The sequence below is a fragment of the Silurus meridionalis genome, chromosome 5, assembly GCF_014805685.1.
Source record: "Silurus meridionalis isolate SWU-2019-XX chromosome 5, ASM1480568v1, whole genome shotgun sequence".
Lineage (NCBI taxonomy): Eukaryota > Metazoa > Chordata > Actinopteri > Siluriformes > Siluridae > Silurus > Silurus meridionalis.
In genome coordinates, this window is record NC_060888.1 from 16,081,571 (window position 1) to 16,093,796 (window position 12,226).

At 36.5% G+C, this 12,226-nt stretch overlaps 2 protein-coding genes across 3 annotated transcripts in view; one reads left to right on the forward strand and one right to left on the reverse strand.

Moving 5' to 3' along the window:
* mrpl11 (mitochondrial ribosomal protein L11) overlaps window positions 1-5,046 on the reverse strand; it is a 48,762-nt gene extending 43,716 nt beyond the window's left edge. The window contains exon 1 of one of the 2 annotated variants that reach the window (XM_046850246.1): window positions 4,926-5,046. The gene's annotated coding sequence lies outside the window, so the exon portion shown is untranslated. The remainder of the gene's footprint in view (window positions 1-4,925) is intronic. The other variant, XM_046850245.1, reaches the window with a different exon arrangement.
* Window positions 5,047-8,224: 3,178 nt separating this feature from the next.
* Window positions 8,225-11,589, forward strand: pfdn6 (prefoldin subunit 6). Its single transcript, XM_046848846.1, has 4 exons — window positions 8,225-8,425; window positions 10,859-10,929; window positions 11,077-11,201; window positions 11,432-11,589. Exons 1-4 carry the CDS (start codon window positions 8,362-8,364, stop codon window positions 11,550-11,552), a joined length of 381 nt encoding a protein of 126 aa, XP_046704802.1. The 5' UTR covers window positions 8,225-8,361; the 3' UTR covers window positions 11,553-11,589.
* Window positions 11,590-12,226: the final 637 nt, after the last annotated feature.

Genomic DNA, 12,226 nt, shown 5'->3' on the forward strand with positions numbered 1-12,226 from the left:
TGAGATCTGATCTGTACATTCTGAAATCTGACAATCTAAAATCTTTGTCCTCAGGATACTCGTTTAGTTAAACAAGCTAAAGTAAGCCAGTTGGCTTTGCTACAATCAGCTTTATATGAAGCCAGACATCTTACAAAACATTTTAGTGTAATGAAATATAACATCTTAGACAACATATGATTTGTGTGTCCTGAGGCTCCTGCCAAAATACAGCTTGAAAGCTCGGACTGTTAATTTATAGTATTCTAAAGAAAGCTCACAGTGATTCAGGAACACTTTTCTACCTGCTTTACCTTAATAATAATGATTTTTTATAGCAATATGCACCTTGGACAGGTCTGTGTACAAGGTATTTTAGTCTTACTTAATTCCATAACCTATATACCATGCTTATAACATTATCATATATCTTTTTTAAATCCCAGTTTGCTGTTTTGTTAACACCTATTTAATTGTTTAAGCCTGCAATTAAAAATATGCTATTTCATGCATTTGTTCATAATACAACAGGTTTTTGGGAAGGGGAGGTGTTAAAGATTTGTAGTGACCATATAAGCTTAATTCGTATTTAATGCAATAAACTGAACAAAGCCTACATTTAGTTTAAAATAAGAAGTTGTACATGAATACATTTTAAAGCCGTTTACCAATGCAGCTAATAAACTACAGTAATAAAACTCCTAATAAAAACAGACCTATTTGGCACTACCTGTGAAGCAGTGTCCTTTTACAAGTTGAACCAAAATCAGAATTAAATTGCATCTTGCGCCCTCATGTGGTATACAAATATAATTACATTCTCAAAATACTAATTCTGTATGCACAGGTCATTTACATATAAAGTTTGACAAAAAATGTTTTTATACAGTATAATCCAAACAATGGTGGGCCTCAGGACCAGCAAGACCTTCTCTGCTGGCCTAAACCCTATCAGATTACTGACTTATGTTTTAATATATTTTTGTCCATTGATATTTATTAAATTATTCCTAAATGTCAGTGGTCTTTATTTCACAGCGTTACTCTCTTTTATGCTGTGTCTGTTTATGTTTGCATTTCTATCCAATCAGATTTCAGCCATCACGTTACTTGCTGTAAGGGTCAAAGGAAACTTAGGTCAAAGCACTTTAAAAATGAACAGTGGGGGCGCTTGCAGCATGCTGCTTTAAGGCTGTTGTTTTAACCAATCAGATTTCGAGTTTGTGACACTGAGGCCCACAATCAGGTGCACAAAATCGTTTTAAGTTATTGTACTTTTTTTTTCATTCCACAATGACTGACAGAAGAGCAGAAACTGATTTGGTCGCAGATAAACTTACAAGCACTTTTCAAGAAAATCTGAACATCACGACGAAAGGTCAGCCAAAACAGTTGTTTTCATTCAACTTTTCATTAAGGCTCTGGGTTACTGATCGGAAGGTCAGGGGTTCAAGCCCTTATATCTCCAAGCTACCAATCTTGGGCCCTTGAGCAAGGTCCTTAGCTATCTGCGTTCTAGGGGCGCTGTATCATGGCTGGCCCTGTGCCCTGTCCCCAGCTTTCTAACATAGCTGGGGTATACGAAAAAACATTTTCACTATGATTTAATGTAAATGTGACAAGTAAAAGCCCCCTTACCCCTTTAAACTTGCACAAAAAACACAGTTTGCCTTCATTTCAAATCCTCAAGAAAAGTGTAATGTACAAAAAATATTATGCTTCTGCTAGAAATGATGTATGTGGTTCAGTTGTGGCTCCAGTGAAAGGCTTGTTAAATTGTTTTATTAGAGTTACTTGCTTTAGTAATACTATTAATTTCTTCTACTCGCTGCATAAGATACTTGTCTGTGATGCAGCGATTCACTATACTGTCTATATGTTAATATGGTTAATATTAATGGCCATGGCATCATAATGATGGTGATGGTATTAAGAGGTGGATTGTTTCCGGTAGGACACCGCTAAAGGTCTAGGTGTGAAATGCACGGCCCCGCCAGAGTCCAAGACTAATACAGTGGAACCTCAGTGTACGAGTGCCTTGTAGTACGAGATTATCGGTGTATGACTCGTTTTACTAGTAAAAATCTTTGTAGGAGTACGAGCATATTTCGGGAAGACGAGCATTTCTTTTGAAGCATTTGGTTCCAGTGACACATTCTGCTCGTCACCTCCGTCCCCACGCTTCATGCTCAGTCGCTTCATAGACATTGTTCTGAGTGCGTTTTAGTGTTTTTGTTTTATTTCACTATATATTTAGCATCATGGGCCTTAAAAAGTGTAGTGATAGCGCTGGAAAGAAGTACAATCATAAAGAAAAAAATGTTTTTTTTATGTTATAATTAATTACTTTTATGTTTATACTTTGTTACAAGTATATTTGTGTGGTAAATGAAGCATAAAACATTTTTTAAGGGCTGAAATAATCGATCGCCTGAGGTCTGGGAACGGATTAATTCCTTTTACATTAATTCTTATGGGAGAATTAACGTGCGAGTACGAGCTTATGGAACGAATTCATCACCAGGGTTCCACTTGTCTTCACAATCTAATCAAGCCATATATCAGATATTTTAGAGATTTAGTAATTATGGAAATGCTTGTACTTTCCTGAGATGTAGATGCATCATGCAAATTGTTCTCCAGTTTTCTATTACAAATAATACAGCAAAAGTTGCCACAAGCTTACACAGGACAATCTATATACAATTCTCTGGAAAATCCTGTGAAATTCTCCAATTTTGTTTCTATCTAAAAAACATCCTTGCTGCAAATAGGAAAATAAATGTTTAATATTACATCAAAGTTAAGAATCAAACCTTTACATTTCCATTACAAAACAATCTAAAAAAAAAGAATGGAGTTGCTTTATCGGTGCCAATATTCAAGCCAGAACTATGTACATAAAAGATAAAATAAACATGGACCATCTCTTTGTTTTTTTAGAACCGCTTCTGAATGCCAGCTGAAAAAAAAACTTTGAATGAAATGAGCTCTTTAAATGAATTCTGTTGGTTGTGGCCTTGTTCTGGGAAGATGAAACAGAATTAAATCAGATATTAGAAATGTTCTACTTGAAAGCACGATTACAGAACATTTCTCAGAGATTTATTAAAATCAAACCTTTTTATGGCTCTTGTCCAACTTGCCCTGTTTATGATTTAAACCTGAATTAAATAGGTAACCTATGGCATGGTATGCATTACAGGGTGTGCAACGCAGAAGTGCAGGAGAAAAAACACTCACAAAGCACAAATTGAAAGATGGTGAAGAGATGCCTCTGTGGAGTTTATGCACCATGTCCTTGTGCTAAAACTAAGCTCAGAATAAGAATAATAGAGTAGAATAATTTAAGTGGCCTGCGCAGAGCTGTTTGTTATTTTACTTACTTTAATTTCATAACCTATTTTACATTATTGGAACAGTAGCATACCTAGTCTTTATATCCCAGTTTTCTGATTTGTTAGCAACTATTTAATTGCTTAAAACAGCCAGTTATTAAAAATGTTATTTCATGCATTAGTTCATTACATTTTCATTCGTTCCATTTTTGTGAATGGGCCAAAATTTGTGGTGGCCATTTTAAACCTTTGGGCCGATGACATCAGTACTTGACCTCGCTATGAGCACAAATTCCTACAGCCATGTGGAATCTATCGATTGGGAAACCTTCTTAAAACACTAAAGGTTATTATATATACAGTTTACACACACTGCACCTGTCAAACACACAGCACCTGTCAAAAGTCGGAAACACCTAGTCTTATCATTTTTGAGGAACAAAACTGTAGCTCCTTTTGTTTATATGCAACAAACTAGGTAATTTAAAAGTAAGATCTTCTCTGACAAAGAAAAAAGTAACGATAATCACCTTTATTTTTATTGAAATATTATTTCCTAGCATTAATAACAGCTTTACTATCCTGCCTTGTGATCCAGTTCATCACAGAGCAGTTGAATAGGATTTAGATGCAGTGACTAACACTCCAGCCAACTATTTACTCTCCAAATAACGCTATATATAACGTTATAAAGCTTTTATAGTGAAATTTGTTTTAATTAGTTGGTTTTAATTAACAGCAGTCCAGATTAAATTTCCTAGCATTGAAGTAGGAAATGGTAGCCATGTTGGTTCAGTATTCCTTTCACCTGAAGCAATTTTCCATACTAGCTCCAAAACAACCACAAACCATTAAGCTTCCACCTCCATGTGTGATTGTGGGTGTAAGGTGTATAATATCTTCATTTCTTTTAGCCATCTCACTTACAGTAAGTTTTTTTTTTGTTAGAGCCAAAAATGTCAAATTTTAACTCATCTGACTACAGACCTTTATTCCACTCATTCACTATCCAATTGTGTTTTTGCCTTTTACCTGTTGTTGTTTTTTTTTTTGCATATAAACAAAAGGAACATGCATGTGTCTCAAATACAACAACAACAGCAACAACCAGAACTGTGTGTGTAAGCATGTGCATGCATGCATGTATGTATGTATGTGTACACACACAGACAGACACACACACACACACACACACACACACACACACACACACACAAGACAGACACGCACACAGACACACACACAGACACACACACACAGACACACACACACAGACACACACAGACACACCAGCATTATGGAATGCACATCATTATGAAATGAGTGAATCATTTTAATATTTGCCAGATTTTGTTCAGTCACTACGTGACTGTTAGATGCACCGAGAAAGTAAGAAACTGCCTTACTGCCCAAACCTCAGTTAATAAAGTTATTGCTCTTCTTGTCCTACTGCATCGATTAAACCCCACAAATAACCATAAGCAGCACATGACAGTTTCCTTTACTTATTTATTTATTATCAGATAATTCTAACATCAAGGATTACAAATGAGATACAAAGAGACAATCAGTGCATTTTAGATGAAGAGTGAAATAACATGTACTCACCTCAGCAATGTGAAAAGCAGTGTGTTCAGATAAACCCGGCAAGTCCTTCACGTTAACATAGAAACATGCACGCTGCCATATTGCACCCACTAAACTATTATAAACCTTGCGATAGTGACTCCTAACGTGCAGGAGGATAAACTACATGTACCCTAGTGGACTTACTGTATAGTGCACTGTGCAGGACGTAGAAGGCATAATAATCTTGGTACTGAATATTCACCACATGGCCGAAAGTATTCAGACACCTGACCATAACACTGACCATGACATGTGGTAGTTCCCATTTTGCTACAAAGTAAAAAGCATGCAATTGTATAGGATGTATTCATATATTATATATATCATACTTTGCTGCATCGTTCCTTTATCTATGTCTTTATATGCAGTAGCATTATACAATGTCATACATATTTTGCAATATTTATTTTACAGCTCATTGTCTGTGAATTTATTATCCAGTGATTCTTTTGTTCTACATTTAGGTTTATGGCATTTGCAAGACTCTCTTATCCAGAGCGACATACAACTGAGCAGGGGAAGGTTAAGGGCCTTGCTCAAGGGCCCAGCAGTGGCAGCTTGGTGGTGGGATTTGGACTTGTAACCTTCCGATCCAAAGTCCAATGTCTTAACCACTGAGGTACCACCTCCCTGTTCTATCCAATCAGATTTCAACCATCACATTACGTGTTGCCAAAATCAAAGGTATCTAACGTAAGACCATCACTGTGAGCACTGCAGGCTTTGTTTTGCAAACTCTACATTCATGGAAGCTGTTGCTTTAACTATACATACTTCTAAATATACATGCTTCTCTGGGAAATATTATTAGAAGGCATGGGATTAGCTTCTATTGTTATGCTGATGATACCCAACTATAGATCTCATTGAAACCAGACGATATAGCTCAACTGGCTCGGATAACTGAGTGTGTCAAAGAATTAAAAGATTGGATGACTTATAACGTTCTATTATTAAATTCTGATAAGACAGACATTTTGCTTATCGGCCCAAAAACCAGTACACAGAAGCTCCAGCATTTCAACCTGCATTTAGAAGGATGTTCTGTAACTACTAGTTCAACAGTAAAAGACCTGAGAGTTATTTTAGACAACAACTTGTCTATTGAATATCATATCAACCATATTACAAAAACAGCCTTCTTCCACCTTAGAAATATTGCTAAGCTAAGAAACATGTTGTCTATATCTGATGCAGAGAAGCTCGGCCATGCATTCATGAACTCCTGACTGGACTATTGTAATGCATTACTAGGTGGTAGTCCTGCATCATTGATCGGCAAGCTACAGTTAGTCCAGAATGCAGCAGCCAGAATTTTCACAAGGTCAAGAAAATATGACCATATATCCCCAATCTTATCACCCCTACACTGGCTACCTGTTAAGTTTTGAATCGACTACAAATGACTGCTTCTTACTAACAAAACACTAAATGGTTTAGCTCCCATGTATCTACACAGTCTTCTAACACGCTACAATGTGTCACACTCCTTGAGATCTCAAAACTCGGGACTTCTATTTGTTTCTACTAAAGGTGGTAGAACATTCACACATTTAGCTCCTTAACTTTGGAATAGTCTTCCTGACAATGTTCGGAGCTCAGACACTCTCTCCCAGTTTAAGTGTAGATTAAAGACGTATCTTTTTAGCAAAGCCTACACATAACAAACATCACATATCATAACCTTGTGCTCCAGTACATTTAATCACATGCACATCTCACCTTGTGCTTTTTAATATCATTAACAGCAGCTACACTAAATCCTCTCCACTGCTTCTCTCATTTTACCCATCCCGAGGCACCCTGAGGTTGCGCCAGCTCTAGTCACGTCCCACCTCATGAAGATTATGGACCTTTAAAGAAGTAGACGTCGACCCCGCAAACATCCCGAACCATCTAGAGACGCACCAGTGCCATTTGGATCCCACCTCATGTGGAGTTTGGACATTGAACCTCTTTGAGTGTTTAAAGGCTCTGGCTTGGAGAAGCTGGTGTTGGATCTATGATGATCGCAAATATTGAGCTATTTTATGAGTTGCTCAGTAGCTTCTGGTTCCATAACCTCAAATGACAGTATAAGACGTTAGAAACTCATCACTCATAATCTTACACTCCAGTGCTCATGTTAGTTCTCACTCTCCAGTGTTCTGTATTGTTTAAAGACTATAATCACACGCTTGATATCACCCAAATGAGCATGGGGTCCCCTTTTGAGTCTGGTTCCTCTCAAGGTTTCTTCCTCAAAACATCTGAGTTTTTCCTTGCCACAGTCGCCATGGCTGCTCATCAGGGATAAATACACATCGCTCACCTTAATTCTCAAATTCTGTAAAGCTTCTTTGAGACAATGTCTGTTGTGAAAAGCGCTATTGAAAATAACTTGACTTGACTTGACTTAACTAATCAGACTGTAAGAGGTGTAAGAGGTGGATTGATTCAGGAGGACACCACTGAAAGCTTAGGTGTGAAATGCACTGCTCTTGACTGGTATATATTTGCATTGGAATGACTTGATTACATTTTTGAATATACTACACATGTACACCAACTAATCTTTTACATTTGAATTAAACCTTAAAATAATAATAACAATAAATTTACATTTACTGTCTAATTTCCTAGTTTTTTTTTTTTTACATTAGTCTGTGATAAAAGACTAACTCCCAAGTCAGATTCCTGCAAATAAATACATTTGTATTAGGATATATTCTTTCAAATAGGTCAGAATTCCCCAAATTGTAATCTTTGCATATATTCTGTTAAGATATATAAAAAATAACATGCATTTTTAATACATGGCATAAATAAATAGACTATCTGCATAGATAATCCTCAAATGTTGTATCTACTATTGAAGGAAAGGATTCCCATTTAGTTGTATTTCCACGCTTCACCACTAGAGGTAGACATACAGTTTACCACTCATGATAAGTTATCTAAGAACATCACAGTGCACCGTTCTCCATCAAGAGTATAAAAGGCCAGAACACAGCAGCAGACGCTATTCAGCAGGCCAGTTGACATCACCCAACCTACCGATCAGCAGCTAACAGAAGACAGCAATAATCACCTCACACACGATCAATCCTAAACCCAGTAAAGTTTAAGTGTTCTGAATCCTGTACCGTGTTTTTACTGACACGCTGTGGCGACTACAATCTCCTGATCAGCGCACACCAGATCGTGAAATTCCTTTAGTTGTTAGGGATAGTGAAAACCCTCCTAACAACTATATCTGGACATTAGGGGGCAGTGTTACACACGGACGCGCTCAGTCTGTCGCAGAATTATTGCGTCATTCGTGCTGCGCCTCCCTTTAATCTGCATGGCTAAGGAGCACAGCTAGCTAAAGCAGATTTTGTTGTTTTATCCGGTAAAAAAACGAATGTTGAATTAGTTTCCAATAATCAGCGGAATGGCGGACGCAATACAAAAGAAGCTACAGTCCGAGTTGGAAAAATATCAACAGATCCAAAAAGGTATCTGTGGGAATGATGAGCCCAGCCCGATGAGACTGTCATGGGCGAGCTAATTTAAGATTTAGTAGAGAAGCACACTGTTGTTTTCGCTGTTAATATGTTTAAATCAGTGAATATTCTCTGTGTTCGATTTCCTTTTAATTATAATACCCAGTTATTAGAGATGCAGTTAATTACTGATCTGCCTTCATTACAATTCCACCTGCCTTCACTTTTAAGCATTAATGTTTAGTCTATCCAGAGGTGGCAAAAGTATACACATCGTTTACTTAAGTAGAAGTGTTTTAAAACACTGACTACACTTTTTTTTACCCAAGTTAAAGTAAAGATGTTTGGGCTCTGGCATGTACTTAAGTAAAAAGTAGCTGTTACTACTGCCTGTTTTAGTGTCATACTGGTAACTGAACCTCACATTATATCAATGTATTAATACAAAAACTGAATGTATCCAGGCTGAGCAACCACCATATAGAATACAAGCAGAGAAAAGACTAAGATGGCATAAAAAAATAAAATAATATATATACACTATATTTTTAAAAGTATTGGGTCACCTGGTCATAAGTACAGTATGTAATCTTTGAGCATTGAATTCAACATTTAGTCCCAATTTTTGGAGTGTGCTTATGGATATTTGTGTTCATTAGCCACAAGGGTGTTAGTAAAGTCAGGTACTGATGTAGGTGAGGTGAGGAGGCCTGGGGTGCAGTCAGCGTTCACATTCATCCCAAAGGTGTTCAGTAGGGATGAGATCAGAGCTCTATAGCAGGCCACTCAAGATCTTCCTCTCCAAAGCATGTAAACCAGATCTTCAAGGAGCTCACTTTGTGCACATGGGGCATTGCAATGCTGAAACAGGTTTAGGTTTCCAAGTTCAAGTGAATGCAAAATTGTATTATAGTGCATCTAAAGACATCTTGTACAATTGAGTGCCTCCAGTTTTGTGGTAACAGTTTGGAAAAGAACCACATATAACAGGAAAGGTCAGGTGTGTGTGTGTGTATATATATATATATATATATATATATATATATATATATATATATAAATTAATATTTTTTTTTTTTAATGTTTGCCATCACCAGGCCATATCCCTGATTGTAGGGTTAATCCAGCTGTCTTTGAAAACAACTCAAAGTTATTATGAGGTTTTACAAATGACAAATTTAAGGTGTGTTATCCTTTGCATTTTATTGAAGTTCAAACAGGAAGTTAATAATTTACACTTCACCTGTATAGCAGTTCTACAACATATAGAAACTATCGGACTAAACCTCAGATTTCAAATGACAGCTACATACTACAGAAATCAAGAACATTAAGAACATCCTTATTGAAAGAAATAGCAGCATGTGGCAGCATCCCTTATATATAAGACAAACTTAATTGTAGGAAAAAAACTTTAAACACTAAAATGGCTCATGACAAGAAAGTTATAACAATAAAACGTTAGATTACCTGTATGTGCTTTCTCAAATTTGACGGCGAATTCTTGAAAGCCGATAATTTCGAACATCTCCCTTATATATGGCCATAGGTTTTGAGGAATGTATTTGTTTTTATTTATTTTCACATCGGTGACTCCCTCTAAATTCACATTAACCATTCCTCCTATTGCCTTGCTCATTGTTAGCTCTGCTAGCCTATGTCTACGTCTGATAGCCAGGAAATAATACATCAGTGATATGGTGACAAAGCTGTGCGATGATAGGATGATGGGTTGGAAACAGCGCTCAATGAGATGAAATAATACTAAAAGTAACGAGGCTGGTTTGAAAATGTAAGAAGTAGAAAGTACAGATATTTGTGTAAAAATGTAATGAGTGAAAGAAAAAAGTTGTTTGGAAAAAAAAAAAAATAGTGGAGTAAATTAATGATACCAGAAAAATCTACCTGAGCACAGTAACAAAGTATTTGTACTTCGTTACTTCCCACCTCTGGTCTATTCCAGTTAGACGCCGTTATTTGTCCCTATAGAGTTTGGTGTAAATTTAAGTAATGACATGCCACTGTGTGGCGCTTATACTTGATGATGGTATTGGAATTGTGCGAATTTTGATAGCAATTTGTGTTTACCAGAAACATGATTTTGTATGCAACATATTTCATATTGTTCCACACATTATTACTCAAGTATCATACACAAGTGCATGCATCATCTATAAAATACATATTTATCTGCCTTCTTTTTTTCTTGGTTAATTTTTCTCCCCATCCTACTCGCTCATGCCGGACCGTCATAAAAAGCATTTCACTGCATGTCGTACTCTGTATGTATGTGACAAATAAAATGTGATTTGATATCTTTCTGCTTTTTACTGTTACATTTTTGCATCATATGTATAGTTCATACTTTATTCCATTAAAGATTTTTTATTATATAAGAAAGTGTATATAAATGACAAAGTTCCTAAATCTTGTCTCATACTACAGATATCAGTAAAAGCATGTCAGCCCGACAGAAACTTGAGGCTCAGCTTACAGAGAATAACATAGTTAAAGAGGTAAGGAATAGTGTTATATGACCCCTTTCTGAATTTTGGGAAAGTAGCATTTTGTGTCTTATGTGTAATTGTGAGTAGTTACACATTGTGAGGTGTGAAGTGCTTTAACAGTTATACAAATTGATTGTATATGTATGCATTTTGTAGGAGTTTGACTTGTTGGACAACCAAAATACCGTTTACAAGTTAATTGGACCAGTTTTGGTAAAACAAGACCCAGATGAAGCAAAAGCAACAGTAGCCAAAAGGCTCGAGTACATCAACGGAGAAATGTAAGTTGATTAGAAGTGGTGTACAATGTATTGTATAGTAACGGCCACTATATTAACATGTGTAATTACGGAACACATTTACAGTTATCCATTTAATATTGCAAACAGCTGTGCCATTGTTTTGTTTGTAGCTTGTTTAAAATAAAAATGATTTCCCTTTAAGAATTAATATCAGTGAAATAGTGTCTTCAATTAAATAGATAATCTTCTTCTGTGTCCTTTTTCTGCAGCAAACGATATGAGACGTTACTGAAAGACCTGGAGCGAAAGTCTGAACAGCATCGCGAGACACTTGCCAGCTTGCAGCAAGAGTTCCAACGTGCTCAGGGCCTTCCTGTTGGCAAAGTCTAATTTGTGAATGGATTATGAATAAACCCCATTATTTATATCTCTCTGGTGCAACTTGCTGTTTCATCTAAGGGAGTTTTTCTTTGTCACAGTCGCTACGGCTGCTCATCAAGGATAAATGCACATTGCTTACCATAATTCTTAAATTCTGTAAAGCTGCTTTGAGACAACGTCTGTTGTGAAAAGCGCTATAGAAATTGACTTGATTTGACTTCAATAATTAGACTGTGATTAGGCTACTTCAAGGCCCTCTAGCTGATGTTCAGTCAAGTCGGCATTTTCACGTCCTTTATTTAGATGGTCAGAGAGCATGCTAGTCAGAGCTTTCAAACTGCATATGTAACTACATATTTAGCAGATGTTTTTTCATTCCAGAAATGATGTACGCAGGTGGTTTATCTGTGGCTGTGTGAATTAAGACTTGCTGAATGTTTTGCTTTAGTAATGTAATTTATTCAGATACCTGTCTGTGATGCAGCACTCTGTTATACTGTGTATCTGTAAAGTGTGGATGGTTTCTATATCTGTGGGGGTCATAATGATGGTATTAAGAGGTGGATTGACTCAGGTAGGACACCACTGAAGGCTTAGGTGTGAAATGCACTGCTCTCGACTGGTATATATTTTCATTGAAATGACTTGAATTTAATTACATTTTTGAATACAGTACACATGTA